The sequence below is a fragment of the Engystomops pustulosus genome, chromosome 4 (genome assembly GCF_040894005.1).
Source record: "Engystomops pustulosus chromosome 4, aEngPut4.maternal, whole genome shotgun sequence".
NCBI classification, from domain to species: domain Eukaryota; kingdom Metazoa; phylum Chordata; class Amphibia; order Anura; family Leptodactylidae; genus Engystomops; species Engystomops pustulosus.
The window spans coordinates 153,027,556-153,053,098 of record NC_092414.1 but is presented as its reverse complement, the minus strand read 5'-3'; the positions used below and the strand labels follow the sequence as shown (position 1 = coordinate 153,053,098).

The following is a 25,543-nucleotide window of genomic DNA, read 5'->3' as shown; positions in this document are numbered from 1 at the left end:
GTTCTGAAACAGCAAATTGTGGCAGTATAATTATTATATAATGCAGTAAACAAGGGGTACACAAGCTTTTTCTTTGTTTTCTCAAAACGCTCAATGAACAGACGATAACTGACCCTGTCGCTGGTGCCCTGCCCCCCTCCACCTAGCGGCTAATGCCACCAACCACCAGTACACCCTCAAGGCACACCGCTCACACCCTCAGTGCACACAGCACACACTCACCACACACACACACACACTATACATAGAGTGAAGTGAGCACAGTGACAAGAAAATACGCTTGGTGTTACTTGGGGGAGTTAATCAGCCTTTACAAGTATCATGGACACTTGTAGAGGCATTATTGTGACCTCCAAGTGGTGGTATATTTTGTTAGCTATAAATGGGTGTCACCGTTGTAATCCTGATTGTAATGATGATGACTAGGAGAAGCATATCTGTATTGAACAGAAATGTTCATCTATTCTGAGAGCCTACTGGTCAGTGAGTAAACAAAGATTTTAGTTTTTAAATTGATAATGAGAATTTGATATACATCTTTTTCTGTTACTACAATCCCTTATCCAATATTTGTTTGTTCACAAATTTCCACCAAAATGTCTCAAGATTCCTTTAGACATTATTCAAACAAACTCTAGAAGTAAATTCACCTGGCATCATTTGACCTGGATTTTTTTTTTAATACTGGGTCAAAAACTGCTTTTCTACTTTTGCAAAATTGATTTTGACCAATATGCCCTGGATTCCCAAAAAGCATCCACCTATGGAGCCACTCTCCCATTTCATAAAAAGAAGGATTCTGCTATGGATTTTCCAGTGTGAACTAATCCTAAAATAGTTTTTACAGATCCAGAGATTAGGATACAAAACAATTATTATAAGTCACAATATCTATGTAAAATCTATTTTTAAGATGAGCAGTATCAAATAGCTATTTTTTATTTACAGAGACTTTAAAAAATATATATATATTTAACATACAAGTAGAAGAATAATTTTGACAATTACCCCATCTCCAGTCTTGTTAAAATCCAGATTAGGCAGTGTTGGCATGTGCACAAAAGCTTTCTTCCTCAATCCACTATAGCAATACGTAATTTGGTTAAGGTACACTTCCCAAACTCAGTAGAACAAGAAATACAAAGGTCAAAATCAAAAACATAAAACGGTTTAGAAATTCAAATATAATTAGATCATACAACGTTCTTCACAAGATTTTCTCCTAAACATCCTGTCTCGTCTCAAAACGGGACTTAAAAAAAAAAAAGAAAACAAAACAGTTTTATTGTCTTTTGAAAATCACCTGATTGAAGTCTTTACAAGAAAGTGTTCTAAAGAGTTCCAAGTACATTTTCAGAAAATGCTGCTTAAAAGTTTCCTTGTCCACTTCTTAATATCCTCTCTGCTTACTTCCTAATATGCTTCACTAACTTCACTAAAGTTGCTGAATTTTGTCTTGCTTGCCAAAGGAACAGAAGCTCATTGAGGTGTCAGATTACTTGGCAGCTGTATGTAGAGGAGAGGGGTAGCAGTAAATCAAGGTAAAGTTGGGGAAAGATGAACGTTGGATACTGCACATATTATAATAGGGGAGGAGCTGTAAAGCAACTCAATGCAGAGAGCAAAAAGCTTTTTTAAACAATCAAAAGAATTCCACAGTATAGACAACTGTCCCTGAAAAAAATACTTTGACAGTAATGCTACATTCACATGAACGTATGGGGGACGTCCCCTATACACTTCTATGGCCTTACGGCACCGTCCCGTTCCGTAGCCCGTAGAAAGAATACAGTTGAGGGACACGCTGAAGCCACAGACATAGTGTATCAGCAGTAGCTCCAGCACCTAGAAGCCTCAGGAAGCCTGTGTATAATTCAACTCTGGGGTAAAGCAGCAACAAAGATTATACATATGTACATGTGTGTATTTATATATACACACACACACGAGGTGCTGGAGCTGCCGCTGCTTTTTTTTTTACCACATGAGATACACTTTTCTGGTACATAATTTAGCTAATTGGTGAGATTTTATTAACTCTTTGTTGGTAGTGCGTAACATTTTTTAAATCACATTTTAGAGCAATTTTTTTTAAGGAATTAAAAATGATCTTTTATCAGAAAGTCCCCCTCCCCCCCCCCCCCCAGCGTTTACCGTGCCGGTCCAGTAACGATTCCATTTTATTATTTATTATTTTAAATACCAAATATTTTGGGTTTTTGTGTGCTTGTGTTTTTTATACTTTATTAAGTGTTTTTATGAGAATTGTGACATTGTGTGACATTTTTGAAGCTAATATTTTTATGTATTTAAAAATCAGAATAAAAAATAAACTTTAGCGGTTTTCACTTTTTTGTTGACTTGAACCAGTGATGCTCTGATCGCTGGTTCAAGTCTAACAATTCATTGTAGAGCAGTTTAAACTGTCTGAGCATGCAGACACATGCACAGACAGTTTACAGTCAGACCCGGAAAGGGTCTAACGACTGGGAAGATCAGACAGCTCCGGGGCACTTGGCAGACCCTGGGCTGCCCAGAAGAGTATCGGATCCCCCGGAAAGCGGCACCGGGGATCCAATCCATAGCGGGAAGACCCTTAGTGTTAAGGGGTTAACACTCATAATCTGAGCCGACTCCGATTGCAAGTGTTGAGCGCCATGTCAGCTGTTATATACCCCTGAAAGACGCTGCTTCTGGTGCCGCCTCCGTTGGTGAGGTGGCGCCAGAAGCATGACGTTACACAACGTCCCCGTGCGGGAAGTATCTTCCCGCAGAGATGTACTATAACGTAGGGGTTAATGCATGCCAAAGTATGAAAAATATATGGGTGTAAGAATATAGCAATACCAATTGTTTCTGTTGCACTGTTTTATGTTAAGATATTTAGGTATTAAGTAGATTACACAGAACATGAAATTGAGTCATTGCTTTTAATTAAATAAAATTATTTTTCATGGCTTAACTTGTTTAACTCCTTATGAGTTAAGTGCAGTATACGGCAGATTGTCCTCCGCTTGCATGTATCATTCTCTAAATTTAGTGGCAAGTTAAATTACAACAACAGATGTTTTGTGACGGAGCCCAAGCAGCTTTGGTCACACTAGAAGTAAAGGATATTTTGATTTCCCTCTTGTGCCCAGGCGACGTGCCTTCATGTTTGGAAATACATTTTTCATTATCTTTCCAAAGTCAGCAGCACTTAGTGGGTGATAGCCAAGATTGTCACAATAGCTCCTGAAATACACAAAGATGATAGTATGGGTGGAAGTATCCAAGTTGAATAAACTTTTCAATTTTGTTCCATTAAATATTTTTTAAACTTTTGGTTAGTGACCTTACTGAATGGCTAAAGGCATACATAAATATACACACGTAAGGGTACCTGTTATAATATTAATATTAACATTGAGAGTTCAGAGGCTGTAAAAGGAAGAAAGACCATTGTTATATTAGTAAAACTGAGAATAAAAGCATAAACAAGGTATATTACTGAAATGCCTAGAGTCTGCCTGCCCACCATACCTTTGATTCTATTAGCACGACTTTAGTAATTATCATTATAAGAATAAATAACAATAATATTAAAATAATATCTATGTGGTGTATGTGTCGGCTCAAGTTCCGCCCGTGATCATACAGAAATATATCCGATCATCAGTTGGTGCTGCAGAGGGTACATGGAGACCTCAAGCGCAGAGCTCTCCCCCACACACAGCGGGTGTCAGCTGTACCATGGTTGTACCTGAATGCGGCACCTAACAGCATTGCCAGTGGGTACTGCCATTTTGGATGGCCTATCCGTGGTCATGACAGCCAACAGTCTCCAAGAAACTTCTAGGCATGTGATGTATACTGAACTCTGTCACAAAGGATTTTCCAGAGCTTTTCTCCTGGGTTTAGATTAGGACTCTGGGCTGGCCAGTTTATGGTTTCAATGTTTTCGGTTTCAAAGAACTTCTTTACCTGTTTTGCCGTGTAACAGGGGGGAATAGTCCTGCATGAAAATCTGCTGGCTGATTGAGTGAACGCAAGGAAAGAACCAAGTGTTGTTGAATAAGATTCTGGTACACAATTGTATTCACTATGCCATGTAGCAGTATGAGAGATCCAACTCCTTCTACAGAAAACATTCCTCAAACCAGAACACTTCCTCCACCACCTTTCAATGACTTTTTTATACACGTTTGGTTCAGTCTTTCTGCAGTTGGCCGAACACAAAGATTCCTATCAGACCCAAATAAATTTACTTTCATTACTAAAAATGAACCACACGACATCCTTCTAAGGAAAGGAGATTCTTTGTTGGTACCGGGACTTAAATCTAGGTAACTGGAAATGGTGCTGTATGCTGACAGGTGGTGGGTCTCTATTGCATCTGACTAGTGCTCTGATGTGGATGCTTGGCGTCCATAAAGAAGGGTGTTTTTTGTCGACTGTCTGGGTCTTTGGTTGGTGGTGGCCTTCTACATCTTGTAAGCCACATAGCCCTGCAGTGGCGCTGCCTGTGGGTCTTATGACCAAGCAGTGTACAAGATCAGAATGACACCAGGGCAGCTCCATGCAGGGGATACAGGGCCGCCAACCTGGTTGTTCAGCAGAGGCCCGCAGGAACGTCTCCCAGTGGGCAGCCGATGGCCTTCTTCGGCTCTCTAAGGCTGCGACTTGCGGGACTGTGGACGTCTCGCAGCAGCTCACCTACCACGAGAGCGTCCTGTGCTGGCAGTGTCCATTCCATCCAGTGATAATTCCTCTAGGAGTCGGGTCTCCGAGGTGGCCCAGGCCAAGAAAGGGCCATCTGAAACTTGGGGGTGCACAGTCAGTCAATCTTCCTGGTCCACTGTGCTGCACATCTTGCACAGGTCTGGATGCTCGTCTCTCAGGCATGTCCTGCACTGGTCTGGATGTTCGCGTCACCGGTCTCTTCATTTTATATAGCCTCACGCAGATCTGAAAATGGATTAGCTCTTCATGCAAACGGGGCTAATCGGCTTGTGATAAACCGCCAATGTTTCCCGCTTGCAACCTGCCACTTCTGGACACAGATTTCACATCTGAGTGACAAATAATGAATGAAGTAATCTTTATATAAAGAAAGGCAGCTCCTGATGTGCCAAATGACAAACATAAGATATAGTAACCTACAGAAGAGCACATGCAATGCATGCATTGTACTTACTTATACTCATCGTAAACCTCCTGCTTTGGCAGAGAAGTCTCTGGGTGCTCCTCTAAGGTATTCCGAATCCAGGAGAATGCATGAGTCTGCTGAGCTCGGCTAGATGACAATGAGCTCTGATCACTGAAAATTCATAGTAACAAAAAAAAATAAAAAAATTACTTGACTTTCTTTTTGAAGGTCACCGTTACAAACATCCAATAGTATCTGAGTATTTCTGTACAGCTAAACATCAAGTCAACTCATTAAGTCAGTAAGACAAATAATGCAAACTACCGAAAAGTTATATTCTAGTCCATAGCTGCCAAGATGGAGTTCTCAAACTTTGCGGGTGGATTTAAAATAGAGGAAAAGGCTCAGATGTGTTTCATATATTTTAACACAGGTGATTTGGAAGTCTGATCCACATGAACAAATAACATTTTTGGAGGAAAATTATCCTGTTTTTTCCATATAACCATTAAGTTTAGCCAAGTTGAGTGGCTGGATATTTAAAAAGTAGAATAGTTCAGCCATGTGCTATAAAAGAACACACCACATGAAAAACCACATTAGTGAAAGGGAAGACTGCAAGTTTATAAAAGTGCCTATAGGTTCACAACACAAAGCAAATACAGGCAGTCCCCGGGTTAGATACAAGATAGGGTCCGGAGGTTTGTTCTTAAGTTGAATTTGTATGTAAGTCGAAACTGTATATTTTATAATTGAAGTTCTAGACAAATTTTTTTCTTTTGCCCCAGTGACAATTGAATTTTCAAATTTTTTCTGTAATTGGACCAAGAATTATCATTAAAGCTTCATTACAGACATCTTATAGCTGATCAATGAAGTCTGGGACTATAGTAAAGCATCCAGAGAGCTTCACCAGAGGTCACAGTGGGCAGAGGGGTACGTCTGTAACTATGGGTTGTCTGTAAGTCGGGTGTCCTTAAGTAGGGGACCATCTGTAATGATAATTAATAATTCTTTATTTATATAGCGCACATAGATTACACACACTGCACAAAGCATGTCAAATTAGTCCCTGTCCCTATGGGGCTCACAAATTCAAAAAATATTTTGGTCAGCGGTATTACAGTATAATGTCTCATGCACACAACTGTAAAAGAGGGCCATGAGATATCGGCAAAAAAAGCGTCAAGCTTTCATTGGAGTGTCGAAAAGTGCCATACACAGTACTCGGCTATCCCAGGCATTCACATTCAGGCTGGAGATGGCTGAATCCTGTGAATCAGACACTCACAAACTATTAAATGGAGCTGCAGGACACAAGCTCGACCTATTAGTTTGAAAACAAGACCCCAGTTCTGCAGATTGCCGGGGGTCCCATGAGTTGGACCCTTACACATCAGCTTTTAAAAAATATAACTAATTTATAGGAAGTTCGATTTTTCACTTTCAGACTGGAGGTACACTAACTATATGGAAGAAATTCACAAGAACAGTAGTGGATTTTATGCTCAGAAGTCTTAGATTTTCAGGTATTGACTTACTATATGGCTTTCCTTTCCAGCTGTGATGTGATCACTAAGGCTCAGAGGTAAACAAAGTGTTTATTCCTTTCAATTGTCCAACTTCTTTAGGATATTAACCCCTTAAGGACACAGGGTTTTTTCGCTCATTTCTCGCTCTCCACCTTCAAAAATCCATAACTTTCATTTTTACATGTACAGACCTGTGTGAGGGCTTATTTTGTGCGTAAAAAATTATACTTTTCCGTAATGTTATTTATTTTAACATGCCGTGTACTGCGAAGCTGAAAAAAAATTCCAAATGTGGAAAAATTTAAAAAAAAAACGCACGTTCTTGTGGGCTCAGTTTTTACGACTTTCACTCTTCGCTCCAAATAACACGCCTACTTTATTCTTTGGTTCCGTGCGATCGCGGTGATACCAAATTTATATAGGTTTTATTGTGTTTTAATACATTTTCAAAAATTAAACGAATGTGTACAAAAAAGAAATTTTTGTCATCTTCTGAAGCTAATAACTTTTTCATACTTTGGCGCACGGAGCTGTGTGAGGTGTCATTTTTTGCGAAATGAGCCGACCTTTTCATTGGTACCATTTTGAGGTCTGTGCGACATATTGATAATTTTTTATTCCATTTTTTATGTGATGTAAAAAGGTGTAAAAGTCACATTTCGGACATTTGGGCGCCATTTCCCGTCTCGGAGGTCACCGCCGGCCGTAACCGTTTCTATATTTTGATAGATTGGGCATTTTGGGACGCTGCGATACCTAATGTGTCTGTGGTTTTTACTATTAATTATGTTTATCAGTTCTAGCGAAAGGGGGGTGATTTGAATTTTAAATATTTTATTAATTTTTTTATTTTTTAAACTTTTTTTAAACTTTAAACTATATCTTAGACCTGTGGTGCCAGAGGTGGCACTCAGAGCCATTTCTGTGGGCACTCAGGCCATTACAGAACAGACAGAGGTCACCAGACAGGAACAAATCCAACAAATCTTCCTGCAGTTCCAGGTGACTTAAGAGATGCTGCTTTTAGCGCTATTTTAAAGCAACACTTCATTGGCTGTTTGGAATGGTGGGAAAAGTGAGAAGGTGTGGACAGGGCTGCATTATCTTTAAAAGTCATCCTGCTGGACCCACCATTCTTCTTCTACAGACCCTGGAGAGAAGCAGCAATGAGAGTCTGAATTTGCCCTCCTTCTTTCAACTGTATTAGTGGCCTCAGGGGCTGATACGATTGAAAGATGTGGAAGAACATGTAGCAATAAGTTACTGCTTAAAATACCATGTTGGCACTTTGTGAAATATAAGTGGGTTTTTTGTATTCGTTTGGGCATTCATTCTGTAAAAGGTTCGCCATCACTGTCTTAGACCATCTAGGGTACATTAACCCTAGATGGTCAGATCGCTCCTACCATATACTGCAATACTTCTGTATTGCAATATATGGCATTTTTGCAGCTCGCTTATTGTAACGAATCTGCGGAAGCAACCGATCGCCGTCCCCCAATGACGTTCGGGGGCGCGGCGATCGTAATAAAGATGGCGGCGCCCGCGCACCGCCGTCTTTTAAATGCCGCAGGCGACTTTGCCAGCGGCAATAAAAGGGTTAATAGCCGCGATCGGTGCAAGCACCGACCGCGGTAATTAGCGGTGGGGTTTTGCTGCAATATGCAACAACCCCCCACCTTTGTATGAAGAGGACGCAGCCCGTGAGCCCTCTTCACACACTCCTTATACCTCTGCGCCGTAGAGCTACGGCGCAGAGAGTTAAGGGGTTAAGAATTTGGACAGCTTAGGATAAGCAGAATGAAACAGACATAGGTAGCAGGTAGCAATTCTAAGGACACAAAGACACTTACCTTTTCTCCACATTGCTAGGACCAGAAGGCAGTTGGAGGTAGAGGTAGAGTTTCTCAAGATCTGTAAACTTCTCAACTTCTTGCTAGAAAATATATGAAGAGCAGGTGTTTAAATAGAAAGATTAAACATGTATATAAATGTTTATCACTTAAGGCTTTATTCAGACTGGTAAAATGACTACACTTAAAAACAACCAAAATTGAAACACAACCGATATAGGGTATTCTGAAGAGAAGACTAATCTGCCTAAGAAACTTTAGATTTATTATGCCTTCTTCATTAGCGTCTTCAGGGATATCAGGGCGTGGAGCAGCCCATCGCATTTACTATAGTTTCTGCAGGCAAACCTGCAGAAACTATAGCAGAGATCTCCGCCAGGTCAGACCTCGCCTAAACTGGACCACCGGCAAAGCTGACGACGGCTTAAAAAAGATGCCGGCGCTTGGGCGCCGATCAGACAACCTAGGTAGTCTGAAAAATGGTAAAAAAAATATATATAATTATAAATATAAATAAACAGTATAAATCACGCCCGATCAAAATATAATAACGTTTTTTCACTGCGTTTAACCCTGTAACGGAAAATAGCGCCCAAAGTAAAAATTGTCACTTTTTTGCCACTTTGAAATTATTTTTTTTTAAAAATCTATAAAAAGTGATCAAAAGGTCGTACTGTCCTAAAAATCATAGCAATGAAAACGTCATCAAAAGCCGCAAAAAAAATGACACCACCCACGGCTACGTAAACAGAAGTATGAAAAAGTTATTTGTGCCAGAAGATTACAAAATACAAAAAAAAAAAAATTGTACAGGTTTTAATGTTTGTAAATGTATGAAAACATTATAAAACCTATACAAATTTGGTATCCCCATAATCATACCGACCCAAAGAATAAAGTAGACCCGTCATTTGGGGAGCACAGTGAAAGCTGTAAAATCCAAGCCCACAAGAAAGCTACTAATGTATTTTTTCACCATTTTCACTGCATTCTGAATTTTTTTCCTGCTTCCCAGTACACGGCATGGAATATTAAATACCATCAGTATGAAGTGCAATTTGTTACGCAGAAACCAAGCCCTCACAGAGCTCTTGATGTGTGAAAATAAAAAAAAAGTTATAGATTTTTGAAGGTGGGGAGTGAGAAATAGAAATGAACAAAAAAGGTTCAGGTCGTTAATGGGTTAAAACCCCTTAAAAACTCACTATGGTTTCTCAAATACTCCCTAATATGGAACCACTATTCATAAGATATAGATTCTCCCTATTGACACTTCCATTCAGTTAGTGCTATGTGTTCAACCCCTATATTGGTGAAAGCTTGGTCCAAGAATTCCTATTACTTATGGAGCAGGTGGCTCATTTGCTGCCAAATTAAAAAGTACTAGCATAGCCCCACAACTTGTTTCCCAGGGAGATCATTCAGTGCTGATAAGCAGGTACTTGATATCTTTATTCAGGTTTTCCTAAATAAATAAGAAAATACTGGAACAGATCTAGACAGAAAACAAAACTTTCCTGGAGAAAGACGATGCCACAATCCAGGGGTGTATACCGTATATTCTTTACCTAATGTACAGAAACACTTGTTACATACAAAAAGGCATAACCCTTTTCAGGCATTGCCCATTGAATGTCGAGTTTCTATTCTGTTGATAGAGTTGAAATATTCTTCTTTCCTATTGTGTTTCTGGCAATTGCAAAGTATCTGGTAACAGATTTATTATACTGCTGACTGTTTATGCATTTGGCAGGGGGAGATAAAATATTGTCCAATTCTAATGAATGGGTTACTCTAATGTAACAAAGCAACAAGTCCTACGCAGGCTTTATTTTCATGAACTGTCTAGTTAAAATGTCTTCCGGTTTTCAGAAAACAAGGCATAGATCCTCTCTTCATTTGTTTACAATCTCCATAGTGAAACTTAATTAAGTCAGAAATAATAAATATTAAAGTTTTTTTTGTTTACCCTTTTGTGAATTTACATTGAACTCAATAGGAAACAAAAGTGAACATAAGTGCCCCGTTTTTATTTTGCCTCTGTTCAGCTCTTCTAAAACATTGTTTGTAACAGAAATATGGAAGCAAAAGGTGAAGAGCATGCACATAAATTAGTAAGGTCAAGGGGAATGAAAAACGGTCTAATTAATATGTGCCACATTTATCAAATATTTAACCATTTTCAAACTAGCAGAAACAAAGGGACATGGCCTCGCTGCACAGTCTATAAACTAAAAACTCTTCTCAGCATGTCATGTGACCGGAGTGATGTCATCTAAAGTCCTGTTACATTTGCAATAACTACTCCATGTATGTATGTGATGACATGAAGTCACAGCAGCCTCCATGGACTTCTACTCCTAACCATCTTCCATGGAGACTGCTGTGATTTCATGGGATCAGATACATACATGGGGGAGGTACTGCAAATGTTACAGGACCTTAGTTGAAATCATCGGGATCACATGACAAAGTGCCCAATGATGTAACAGAGATCTCAATGTTCCGCATAGCAGCATGTTCTGTAGCAGTAAGACATGTCAATCATGAACAAAAAGGCAGGGAAATGCAAGTAAAATTTACTATGCAGGACTCGCCTCGTGTCACTGGACTCGCATCAGGTGAGTTGCATATAAGTCACAAACTGATTTTTTTAAACATTGCAGACATAGAAAGGAACCATTTAGGGATATGGGCAATGCTTTTTAACATCTTAAGGACATGGCATAAAATGTTTTATTGTAATGTGTGTAAGTGTGGGGGCTGGATAGATGCACCACTATACATCTATAGTTCTGCACTACTTTCTTGACATTCTAGACCATAAAATAGATGCAGATGGAGAGTCATGTGATCTCTAACTGGTGATTGTTCATGGACTTTTAATAGATGTACAGTACAGACCGAAAGTTTGGACACAAGTCCTCATTCAAAGAGTTTTCTGTATTTTCAAGATTGAAAAAATTGTAGATTAACACTATTAATTTACACGTGTAATTATGTACTTAACAAAAAAGTGTGAAACAACTGAACATGTTATATTCTAGGTTCTTCAAAGTAGCCACCTTTTGCTTTGATTCCTGCTTTGCACACTCTTTGTATTCTCTCAATGAGCTTCACTAGAAAAGATTTTCACATCACAGGTGTACCCGTCTCATGGCTCACATGAGAAAGGTACTGCCCCAGTCACACGAGGACCGCCCCAGGAAAGGAAGACCAAGAGTCCCCTCTGCTGCTGGGGAGAAGTTCATCCGAGGCACCAGCCTCAGAAATCGCAGGGTAACAGCAGCTCAGATTATAGACTAGGTCACTGCTGCACAGAGTTCTAGCAGCAGACACATCTCTACAACAACTGTTAAGAGGAGACTGTGTGCAGCAGCCGTCATGGTCAAGGAATGGACATTAGACCAGTGGAAATCTGTGCTTTGGTCTGACGAGTCCAAATTTGAGATCTTTGGTTCCAACTACCACGTCTTTGGGCTGTGCAGAAAATGTGAACGAATGGAAGATGGCTGGTTCCCACCAAGAAGCATGGAGAAGGAGGTCTTCACACTTTTTTGTTAAGTATGTAATTTCACAGGTGTTAGTTCATAGTTTACATGCCTTCAGTGTAAATCTACAATTTTTATAGTCATGAAAATACAGAAAACTCTTTGAATGAGAAAAAGTGTCCAAACTTTTGGTCTGTAATGTATATTGGTAAATTACCTAATAGCTGTCCCCCATACTTACACCCACATTATAAAAAACATGAGATAAAGTGGCCAATCCCTTTAACCCCTTATCACCGACACTAGTTTTCAGCTCAATGACCAGACTCGATTTTTCAAATCTGACATGTCTCACGATAATTGGTTATAACTTCGGAACGCTTTAACATATCCGAGCGATTTTGAGAATGTTTCATGTTAGTTATAAAATTTAAGTGATAAGTTTTGCGTTTCGTTCTGAAAAAAAGTGAAAATTTGGCAAAAGTTTGTAAAAATTCTTCATTTTTCCAAGTTTGAAATGTTCTGGTTTCCAGACAAGATGTAAAACTACCCAAAAAGTTTGATAATTAACATTTACAGAATATCTGCTTTATGTTGGGATGATATTTTATGCTTCCGGTCATTTTTCTAGGATGTTATGAGGAGCAGAACTTTAGGTGCGATTTTTCTTATTTTCATGAAAATTGCCAAAACTCACATTTTGAGGGACAACTCAGATTCCAAGTGACTTTGAAAGGCCTAAATAATAGTAAAACCCCATAAATGACCCAACTATAGAAACTTCACCCCTCAACGTATGTAAAACAACTTCTATTAAGTCCATTAACCCTTTAAGTGTTTCACATGGGTTAAAAAATATGGACTTGCGGTTTAGAAACTATAGAATTTTTTTGGAAAATACATTCATTTAAGCCAAAACTGACATTTTCAGAATAAATTAAATGATGAAACGCACTGCAACGCTTGATGCCCAATTCCTCCCGAGTGTACTGATACCCCATATGTGGTGGTAAACTGCTGTACGGGCGCACGGCCGAGTATAGAGTGAATGGAGGCGCCGTCCACAGCAGATTTGTATTGTCACATTGTACGACCTATAAATTATTTTTTTTTTTTTTGGTAATGCGAACATATGAGGGCTTATTATTTACAGGATGAGATACAATGTATATGTAATTCATTTTGGGAGTCTAAAGCTTATTCATGAGATTTTATTAACTATTTGAAGGGGGACACAAACAAAATCATCAATTTTTATTTTGGATAGTTAGCATTTTTTTTCCCCCGCTCACCGTAACGTAAAAATAATATTTTATCTTTATTCTCTGGTTCACTACGATTGCGGTGATTATATAGTTTTTCTTATTTTTGTTAAATTTTCCTGAGCAAAACCAATATTGGAGAAAATCGCATTGTTTTTACTATTGACAACTTTTCAGGGCCATAACTTCTGTATTTTTCTGTTGTCAGATCTGGTTGAGGGCTTATTTTTTGCGAAAACAGTTGTTCTTTTCAGTCGTATCATATTAGGGAACGTAACTTTTTTTGATCACTTTTTAGAACATTTTTTGTGATGGCGTTTGATGAAAAATTGCATATTATGGGAAGCTTTTCGAGTTTTTTTTTTACGTAGTTCACCGAACGGGTTCAATATTGATTTAGATTTATTGTACAGATTAATACGGACGCAGTGATACCAAATATGTACGTGTTTTTGTGTTTTATTTACTTTATTAGCATTTTTTGCGTTACTGGGGAGATTATGGGACTTTTATTTATTTATTTAATTATATTATAAAAAGATTTATTTTGTTTTTTTTTTACTTTTTCACATTTTCTACTTCTTGGCCTCATCCGATCGCTTATTCAAGCCTTTACACTGCAATAACCTTGTATTGCAGTGTATAGTGTAAGTAACTGAGCATGCCGCGCATGCTCAGTTACTTACAGCCGGGTCCTGCCAGGAAGGCAGAACCCGGCGGGGAGAGAAGCTGGTAGCCCCAGGTCACTTGTCGGGACCCGGGGCAGCGGCAGGTGGGATCGGATCCCCCCGGTAAGCGCACCGGGGGGGGCGATCCACGGGGACACACTTGCACGCCGCGGTCATGCTTGATATCACAGCCTGACACCGGCACCAGCGAGACCCGGTGTCTCGAAATCATCTTCTGACGCGCCGCCGTAGAAAGGCGTACGCGTCAGAAGAAGTACCCTTAATGACCGCCGTAAAAAGCCGATAGGGCGGTCATTAAGGGGTTAAGGAGTTTAACTGCTTGGCAAGGAGAGCTCTCCCTGCCAGGAAGACGCAGCAGGGACAAAGGTGTAAGTAACAGCCTGTCTCCTGCTGCTGATCACACTGGCACACCGGCAGTGCCACCACAATGAGAAGGATGAAATAGATCGCCCAAATGCGGCAGCGGCCCGCTAATTATGACGATCCGTTACGTCCAACGTTGTCAACCAGTTAATCATAGTTTTTAATGAAGAATTTATTTTGGGGGGGGGGGGGGGTGATTTGAATGGCAGGTTCTCTTCAAAGTTCATCATATAACCACAAAAAAAAAAAAAAAACACAAGAAAAGACAGCCATATACCACTAATGTATATCACCCATCTAATATGGAGGGCCCAGCTAACTCTATGAAAACAGCACATGTCAGGGGGGATAAGGATCAAGCTGTTGGATTCCTTTTGTTATGGAGAAGATTAACAGTAGCCAAAGGATTTAGGCAGCAGCTTTATCTCCCCATTCAGCAAATAAGCGCTGCCCAGCATGCATGTGTATAGGGAAGCTGCCCAAATGATAGATTGACTATATCATGTGGCCCACAAGTCAGTCTCTTCTAAAAATTTGGTTCCATGTTTGAGCAGGATTTACCAGACCAAACCTAGACATTCTGAACCGGAATCAGCATATAAGTTCAGCAGTTCTAGGCTCAATGCAGAACTGACATGGAGCAAGTTTGTCATAACAATCCAGCTACTGGGCAATGAACCTTTAAGCTTTGTGAAGAATAGTCAGTTTATGAAATCTAATATACATACCGTATTTTTCGGACTATAAGGGGCACTAAAAATCCTTTGATTTTCTCAGAAATCGAAGGTGCGCCTTATATATGAACTGTACTTACAGACAACAGCTGCCATGAACTGTGCAAGGGTCTGTCACCTGCTGGTCATTCATCCTTATAATGAGGTGCGCCTTATATATGAACCTAGACGTTTTAGCAGGCATTTATTGATGGTGCGCCTTATACTCTGGGGCGCCTTATAGTCCGAAAAATACTGTATATATTATCTTAGTTAAGAGATCAGCGAAATGCTAGAAACGCCAGACTACAACAATGATCACTGTAATTTGCGGCGGAAGGCGGTTTAACACATTTTAGACCGCTATTGACTCCAAGAGTTAATTTTCAATAAGGAGATGGGATATAAAACCACAATTTAAAGGAAAGCAGATCGGATGGTAGATGCCTCCTGTATGCCTCAGCCCCAATCTGTAATTTAATAATCCTGGAACCTAACAAATTGTAAAAAAAACTTGATTTAATAATATGTAAATTAACTACAGATGCTACTGGGGCATGTACAAGACTGGCCAGGTACAGGCAGCTAAGGCAAGTACAGATTAGGGCAGGGGTCCCCAAGCTTTTTACGTAGGGGGCCGTTCACTGTCCCTCTCAGACCGTTGGAGGGTCGGACTGAAGTTTAAAAATAAATAAAAAATATAAGAAATTCCTTGAAAACAGATCGCTAGCCGTAAATGTGACCGCATCCGTAATACACTGAGCCCCCCTCAATTGATTATTTAATATACTGCACCCCTTTGTGAACTATTTTATTTATTGGCCCAATTAAATATCCTGCCCTTCCCCCATTATTTACTAGACTGCCCCACCATTAATTATTTCCTATGCTGCCCCCCACCATTAATTATTTCCTATGCTGCCACTAATAATTAATTATATCCTATGCTGCCACTAATAATTAATTATATCCTATGCTGCCCCTTATGAGGGGCAGCATAGGAAATAATTAATTTAGCCTTTCCCTCAACATCTTTGCCTTGTGAAGACACACATCATTTAGGGAAGTTGTAAAGTAGTAATGAGTTATCCCCCAATGACCCATGTCCCAATGGCAGTATAAATATTCCCTCAATAAAAAAATAAAATGGTAACAATGATGTCAAAATCCATAATAAAAAGAACAAAGTTTCTTTCCTTCAGAAGGTTTATATGAGAACAAAAATGGTTCCAGTGAAAACATGCATAAGAATGTGAGACCACAAATACTATTTCTGTGGCCATAAGTTGTGAGAATGATACAAATGTTAATTTTTACAAAGTCTACTGCATCAGGTTTTATAATGGCAATTATTATATACTCCAGAATGTTATAAAGAGTGATCAGCTTAACAGCAATAATTGCAAGGTCAATATTTGCCTAGAAAGTGAACTTTTTCCCACAAAACACATTTCAACTTCATTGCAGGCCTGCCTTAACCCCTTCCCGACACGGCGCGCGCCGGGTCCCGGTGCATGGAGAGGGCTCGCGGGCCGAGCCCTCTCCATAGCCGGTAAGTCTTTGCGGCATATTGCAGATAGCTTCGAGATAGCTTCCTCGGATACGGCCACCTCTGCTGGAGGGATTGCACAAAGAATTATTTTTGTATATAAAATGTCCGGAAGTTACTACATGACCCACATCAGTCCTGTGGTAATGATTGCTGAATCCTGATGGTCCAGCAGGACTCTATATCGCATGTCTGACCACCGCTGCCAGAGTGTGACGTGGTCGTATCCGAGGAAGCTATCTCGTTTCTAAGGGACAAAATGACTACATTTATGAGACATTATCTTCACACAGGAACATTTTTTTTATTAACATCCAATTGAAGAAATGTTTACATATAGCAAATGAATTTAATTAAATGTAAATGCCCTGATGGGAATACCCCTTTAAAGCTTCGGGATCGGGCTACCAGCAGTGCGGAGCTTGCTCAGGAATGGCAGCAGGCAGGTGTGAGTGCATCTGCACGCACTGAGGTGGAGACTCCTGGAGCAAGGCCTGGTGTCAAGGAGGGCAGCAAAGAAGCCACTTCTCTCCAGAAAAACATCAGGGACTGACTGAGTGGACTGCTGAGGACTGAGGTAAAGTCATTTTCTCTGATGAATCCCTTTTCCGATTGTTTGAAACATCTGGAAAACAGCTTGTTTGGAGAAGACAAGGTGAGCGATACCACCAGTCTTGTCTCATTCCAACTAGAAACTACCCAGATTGTAATCCCATTGAGAACGTGTGGTCAATCATCAAGAGACGGGTGGACAAACAAAAACCAACAAATTGTGACAAAATGCAAGCATTGATTATACAAGAATGGACTGCTATCAGTCAGGATTTGGTCCAGAAGTTGATTGAGAGCTGCCAGGGAGAATTGCAGAGGTCCTGAAGAAGAAGGATCAACACTGCAAATATTGACTTGCTGCATTAACTCATTCTAACTGTCAATAAAAGCTTTTGTTACTAATAATATGATTGCACTTGTATTTCTGTATGTGATAAAAAAACATCTGACAAACACACATAGAAACCAGAGGGCAACAGATCATGTGAAAATATAATATTTGTGTCATTCTTAAAACTTATGGCCATGACTGTTGTTCAGACGAACCATTAGATCTCATCTGCTGAGAATCTTCAATTAGACTGGTCAGCACATTACAAGTTACAGGCACCAAGTTATTATAAAATAGAGGGTTTATAATCTAACTGGATAACCCTGCATACACTTACCATATCTTAATCTATGTCTAGACTGAGATTACGATGATTAACACCAATGTAAGAGAAAAATGAGAAATACAGTGTAAAATTAAAAATACTTATTTGATATCAATAACAGATTACACTTAAAAAGTGACAAATTTTGTGTAGAAATGCATAAACAAGGCGTGACCCTGTCCACTAGGACACCAATTTAGTGCCTCCCTCCAGTACATTGGATGTTTTAAACCTGGGGGGAAAAAATAACTCAATTACACCCGATGGGAACATTTCAATGGCCCATAAGAGTAGAAAGTATAAGGAATAGTTTGGTTTCATAAAAGCCGGCAACTTCAATGAAAAGCATGAGGCTGACTAGGATTATTATGGCAAATGCATATTCCTTTCTCTAAAGTAAAGAGGGCTCACAACGTTTTGCTATAAAGGGAAACATTTCCTACACATTGCTTTATTTAAAAAAAAAAAATATTTGCCACAATCATTTGCAACAACAAAGTTTACAATCCAGTTACGGCTACAGAAAGTCTTGATACAATAGTATCAATAGGTTACAAATAATTGTTCAGTGATCAATTACCTTCCCCGACTGGCCTCATTTTCAGGGTTGGCATATTGGGGTGTCGGCGTGGCACAGGACATTTGCCCAGAAACTCTTGTCCTAAAGGACTTTTGTGGACACTGGATGTATTGCTCTTTTAATACCCCTTGGTTAAATGCCGGGGTGAAGCTGCTTATCATCCATCTCCTGTCTATATATCTATCAGTCTAGTTACTCATCTGTATATCCATCTAACCATTTACTGTATCTATGTAGCTTTATCTATATTGTCTATCTAATAATTTAACTATAGCTTCTTGTCTATCTATTGATCTATCTATTATCAATCGATCTTCTCTCTCTTCTACTGTATCTATATTTCAGATCTACTTTATATTTATGCATCTATGTATCTATCATAAATCTACTTCCTATAAATCTATTTCCTATAACGTTCTCCTACAGCCTACACAGTATGTAACTACAAAGTGTTATTATTGTGCAGGGCTAAAGGAGCCTCTTACTGACTTTGACTATTCATAAAATAGTTTTATTTTGGGGCCCACCTTTTAGTTTTGCCCAGGGCCCCACTAAGTCTAAAACCAGCCCTGCTCATTTTCTGTAATTTTCCTCCTAGATTAAACGAAAATCTGGTGCTAGACACGCCCTTGTGCTCTCTATTACAAGATTTTTACATACATGTCAGTTATTCTGAGCCTAACTCCTACACGTTGTTAACGCATGCATTTTGTAAACACAATGTTAATGGCTATGTATTCAGGAAGATCTTCTCAGAGGTCTCATGCGTTTCAAAAAGCATGCATTACTGCAACTTGTAAATGCACCATCCTATTTCCTGATGTCATCACTGGATCCCTTAGAATAAGTCTACATTCACACGGCCGTATGGGGGACGTATATACGGGTGGCATATATACGGTGTATATCATCCACCATAGACAGCAATGGGCGCGCGGCATCATACATGTCCCATCTTTACCCGTAATACGATGCCGTGTACAATGTATCTCCATGGAGAGGGGTACTCACACCACCTCCTCTCCCAGGTGCCAACGTGTGAGCGCCGTGCTACGGTATGGCGGGGACACTGTCATGTGAATGTAGCCCAAGTGTGCTCAGCACTGTGACACAGGACTATATCAGCCCTGTCACAGTACAGGATCGGCCTGTCAGTGTGACAGTCTGACACCTCCCATGACACCAGACAGGCACAAGCATAACACAAACGTTTGACACCAATTTTGTTTGATTCAGCTACATTCAGCTCTTTTTACCTACCGCTGCGTGAGATTACATCAGACAGGGGGGGGGGGGGGGTCAAGCCAAAGCACAGCGGGGCTCTGGTAAATTTGTACTTTACCAATTTTCCCCCTCTGTAGACTCCGTTACTACTTATTAATGATTCCTGATCTGCTCTCACTTTTCCCCTCCAATCTAATTGGTCAGCACACAAATGTTTTAATTACTAACTTTCTACATTGACTTATGAATCCTGTTGAAAATTTTGTGGCCAATCAAAAAATACTACGTCACAATGGTCATATTTTCAGAGCCACTGCTTCTGTAATGTCACCGATATAGTTCTTTTACCACTAAGCTTCACTACAAATTTGGCTTACAGGTATATACCGGAAACAGAAAAGTAAGGTAAGCTTCACTGATGTGAGAAAGTGACAGGGCTCATAATACAATGGAATCTCATTTATTGTAACCCATTTGTTCAAGACATAAAGGAACAAGAATAAGAAACATTGAGCAGCAAACAGGAACTATAGTTATTCCCAATGACTATATTAATGATAACTAGACAAACATGAAAATAATCATTACTTACCAAAATGCAGTCTACTTTTGACTGTATGGACTTACTATAAAAAAGAAAAAAAAATAAAGGTTACACTGTTGATAATTACGGAAAGCATCACAACCAGAAATACTGTTATATGAAATGATAGAATACCACAGACATCGGAATGAGACAAACACCACTGATATGACAAAATAATAAGGTAACCAATTGTGGAAATGATGCCTTGTACTCTTTAGTAGTATGATATATTCTTGCACTGCTCCAGCTACAATAAAGTTCTGGTATTGAATCACTTATAAGCTGGATGAGGTTTCATATTAAAAAAAATGGTTTTCAGCTGGTAAAGCTAAAAGACATTTATGTAAAGCATAAATAAACTTTCAACAAAACTGAATAAGTCAATGTAGCCTATGATAATTGTAAGCTTTACAATAAAATTAACCCCTTAACACCGACACTACTTTTCAGCTTAATGACCAGACTGGTCCGGTCTCACGATAATTGGTTACAACTTCGGAACGCTTTAACATATCCCGGTGATTTTGAGAATGTTTTCTCGTGACACATTGTACTTCATGTTAGTTATAAAATTTAAGTGATAAGTTTTGCGATTCGTTCTGAAAAAAAGTGAAAATTTGGCAAAAGTTCGTAAAAATTCTTCATTTTTCCAAGTTTGAAATGTTCTGGTTTCCAGACAAGATGTAAAACTACCCAAAAAGTTTGATAATTAACATTTACAGAATATCTGCTTTATGTTGGGATGATATTTTATGCTTCCGGTCATTTTTCTAGGATGTTATGAGGTGCAGAAATTTAGGTGCAATTTTTCTCATTTTCTTGAAAATTGCCAAAACTCACATTTTGAGGGACAACTCAGCTTTCAAGTGACTTTGAGAGGCCTAAATAATAGTAAAACCCCATAAATTACCCCACTATAGAAACTTCACCCCTCAACGTATGTAAAACAACTTCTATTGAGTCTATTAACCCTTTAAGTGTTTCACATGGGTTAAAACAATATGGACCTGCGATTTAGAAACTTTAGAATTTTAGAACTTTAGAATTTTTTGGGAAAATACATTCATTTAGGCCAAAACTGACAGTTTCAGAATAAATAAAATGATGAAACGCACTGCAACGCTTGATGCCCAATTCCTCCTGAGTGTACTCACAGCCGAGTATAGAATGAATGGAGGCGCCATTCACAACAGATTTGTAATGTCACATTGTACGACCTATAAATTTTTATTTTTTTTGGTAATGCGAACATATGAGGGCTTATTTTTTACGGGATGAGATACAATGTATATGTTATTCATTTTGGGAGTCTAAAGCTTATTCATGAGATTTTATTAACTATTTGAAGGGGGACACATACAAAATCAACTATTTTTATTTTGGATTTTTAGCATTTCTCCCCCCCCCCCCCCCGCTCACCGTAACGTAAAAATAATATTTTATCTTTATTCTCTGGTTCACTACGATTGCGGTGATACCTCATTTATATAGTTTTTCTTATCTTTGCTCAATTTTCCTGAGCAAAACCAATATTAGAGAAAATCGCATTGCTTTTACTATTGACAAGTTTTTAGGGCCATAACTTCTGTATTTTTCTGTTGTCAGATCTGGTTGAGGGCTTATTTTTTGCAAAAAGAGTTGTTCTTTTCAGTCGTATCATATTAGGGAACATAACTTTTTTTGATCACTTTCTAGAACATTTTTAGTGTTGGTATTTGATGAAAAATTGAATATTACGGGAAGGTTTCAGAGTTTCTTTTTTTATGTCGCTCACCGAGCGGGTTCAATATCGATTTAGATTTATTGTACAGATTGATACGGACGCGGTGATACCAAATATGTACATGTTTTTGTGTTTTATATACTTTATTTGTACTTTATGTGTAACTGGGGAGATTATGGGACTTTTATTTTATTTATTTAATTATATTCTAAAATGACTAAATCCTTTTTTTTTTTTTTTTTTTTTTTTTTAAACTTTTTTACATTTTCTACTTCTTGGCTTGAACAAGCCATCATCCAATCGCTTGTTCAAGCCCTTACACTGCAATACACTTGTATTGCAGTGTATAGTGTTAGTAACTGAGCATGCTCAGTTACATACAGCCGGGTCCTGCCAGGAGGCGGAACCCGGCACAGAGAGGAGCCGACAACCTCGGGTCACTCGTAGGAACCCGGGGCTGAGGCAGGAGGGATTGGATCCCCCAGTAAGCACACCGGGGAGGTCCGATCCACGGCATGTAAGGGGTTAAACACCAATCCCGGGTCTGGGCTGTGATATCACAGCCCGACACCGGCACTATGCTGACCTGATGTCCCGAAATCTTCTTCTGACGTGCCGTCGCAGAAGAAATACCCTTAATGACCGCTGTAAAAAGCCGATACGGCGGTCATTAAGGGGTTAAAGAAATATTTGTCCTTTTCCTCTGCATTTCTTCCTTATTTAACCCCTCATCACCAAAATGTCTTTTCAGCTTAAAGGGGTTTTCCCATGAAAAAAGTTCTCAAACTATAACCCCCTAGTGATGTTTACACAATAAGAATCATTTTAAACCCCTTTCTTTACAATTTTTTACTTGGCACTTAAAAATGAAAGTGATACGTTTAGCATTTTGTATGGGAAAAAAAAACAACAAAAATTCTGTTCTCCTCTCAAGGTAGTTCGTAAGACCACCCAAATAACTTGATATCTGGAATGGCCGTTTTATGATGACATGTTTTTTTACGTGTCCTCTCATTTTTCTCGGATGTTATTAGGCTTAGAAATTTAGGTGCAATTTTTCAGATTTTCATGAAAATCACCAAGACGTTTAGAGGGACAACTCCGTTTACAAGGCCAAAATAATAATAATAGAACCCAATAAATAACCCCAATTTCGAAACGTATCTAAAACTAATTTCACATAGTCTGTTTAACCCTTTAAGCATTTCACAGGGGTTAAAACAATATCGAAGAAAAGACATGATTTTTTTTTTTTTTGGGGGGGTGGTGGGGGGGGGATATACATTCATTTAGCCCAAAATTTACACTGTCAAAAGGAATTATCGTGTATACTTGAGCAAAGCGGACCCAAATATAAGCCAAGGCACCTAATTTTACCACGAAAAACTGGGAAAACTATTGACTCGAGTATAAGCCTAGGGCGTAAATTGCAGCAGCTTCTCTCTAATAAGATGTCTAGTAGTCTCCCCTCATGAATGAAATATCCACAGCAGCCCCTCCAATTAATAAAATGTCCAGCAGAGTGCCCAGCAGATGCACGCATGTTCGATCTGCCAGCACACAAACTATATCATCAGCCGGTGACACTGCTGCGTCATAGTTTCTATGCTGCCAAATCGCATAGACGAGAAGATGGAGAAGAGGACACCGGGGTCAGTGGGGAAGGGCGAGTGATAACCTTATTTTTTTATATATATAACCGAGTGGGACTTTTTCAGCTTATGCTTGAGGGCTTTTTTGTGGGATGAGATGCACTGTACAGATTATTCATGAGATTTTATTAACTATTTTAAACTATTCTAAAAATGATTTTTACTTTATTTGTTTTAACTTTTTTTTATTTTTTTGCAGACTTGGGTTTAAACAAGTGTTCGTCCGATTGCTTGTGCAAGCCCTTACACTTTACAATACAAATGTACTGCAATACACAGCAGCTTCGGGTCAAAGCCCGACCCTGGGGCTGCTGCAGAATGGACCAGATTCCCCTGTAAGCTCACCGTGGGGGCGGAAGGGTCATGGAGAATACACTTATACGCATGTAGGGTGTAGGAGGTTAAAGGACACCTGTCATCAGGTCTGTGTCACTAGTCCTGTCACCTCTACCTGTTGGAGCAGCTCACAAGGATCCCATCCCAGCCTTTATCTAGTCATTTCATACATTATTCATTGTAATATCATCTATTCTTTAGCATGTAAATGAGGCTGGTCACATGGTCAGAGGCAGTGATGTCACCCCTGTTACCCCTCCCTTCTCCTCCCCCTGCTCATGTCTGTGTGTAATGTATAGTAAAGTATTGCTGGTATCTGTGCTGCATCTGCTGACATGCTGCATCCTCCTAATACACAGATGAGAGACACAGACATCAGCTACACATGAATCTGACATGTTCTGCTGTAACATGGCTGCCTGGAGCTGCTGTATCTCTCCTAAACACACACACACATGCACACACAGGCTGCAGGGGGCGTGGCCACCAGCACCAGGAAGCACATCATTATACAGCCTCACATCATTATACAGGCTGTCAGTCAAGCACTGGGGGTGTGGCTGTGCCTCCCACTCATGAATAGAGTGGACAGCTTGAATATGCTAATGCTTCATTGGACATTTCACAGGTCATTTGCATACAGCTTTAGGACCTCATTGCTTAGGTTTACAGGCCTGTAGAGGGACAATGAAGGGATAGAGGCAATGCTCTCTAATGGCAGTTTATGAAAATATATTTAGTTTAGGGGGGTTATTTTGCATGACGGGTTCTCTTTAAACACCTGGGATCGGCATTTTTCCGATCCCTGGTTTTGGTGCTGGCCTGGGATGTGATGACATAGCCCTGCATTTGCAGGATGCATTCTCCTGAATTCTTCTTCTGAAGCACCACCATAGAAAGGCAGAGTGTCAAAAGAACTACCCTTAATGCCTGCGATAAAGACCTAATAAGGCGGTCATCAAGGGGTTAAAGGAAATCTATCACTGGTTGGTAGGTGTATTCACCCTTAATGCTGCCAGATAGCTCCCAGCAGGGCAAATACAGCTATAAGTTTATTAGGGGCTCTGCTCCTGTAGTTTGGTTAAAAATGAAATGGAAGTTATATGTAATTGAAGTAAAAGTGCCCTTGGCCACTAGGGCCAGAGCCCCTCTCATCTTCAGCTCTTACATGCCACCTGGAGTACTTCTGCCCCTCCCACTTGTAATATTGTGGTAGCATACACTCTGTGTTGCCGCAAGATTACAGCAGGCAGAGGTAGGTTGCAGAAGGAGCAAGGGGGTGAGAGCCCCACGGAGCCCTTTCACTTCATTTACATAAAGAGTACAGTAAATTTTTAACCAAAAAGACAAGAGCAGAACTCCTAATAAACTTAGTAGCTATATGTACCATGCTGAGGGCTGCCCAGACGGATTTCCTTTAATCCCTTTAGGACGAGGCCTGAAAAGGTTTAAAATGACCAGGCAATTTTAATGAATTTTTGTATGCAGTGGCTTAAGGACCATATTTTTTTTAGCATGCTACCTTAAAATTTTTTTCTTTTTGCAGCAGTTTTTATTTCTTGACACATAGGGCTAGTTAAAAATGAAGAGAAGTTTAAGGCCTTTTTGTAGATTTAGTTTAGAAAACTAAAAATGGAAAAAAAACTGGGGAAAA

General features: G+C 39.5%; 1 protein-coding gene across 1 annotated transcript in view; it reads right to left on the bottom strand.

Moving 5' to 3' along the window:
- Positions 1-25,543, bottom strand: part of RFX7 (regulatory factor X7) — a 79,560-nt gene that overhangs the window by 19,427 nt on the left and 34,590 nt on the right. The window contains exons 2-6 of the mRNA XM_072148157.1: positions 20,185-20,218; positions 8,514-8,596; positions 5,177-5,299; positions 3,118-3,234; positions 1,009-1,093 (exon numbers count right to left, since the gene is read on the bottom strand). Of these exons, the coding sequence (XP_072004258.1) occupies positions 1,009-1,093; positions 3,118-3,234; positions 5,177-5,299; positions 8,514-8,596; positions 20,185-20,218 (442 nt within the window). The remainder of the gene's footprint in view (positions 1-1,008; positions 1,094-3,117; positions 3,235-5,176; positions 5,300-8,513; positions 8,597-20,184; positions 20,219-25,543) is intronic.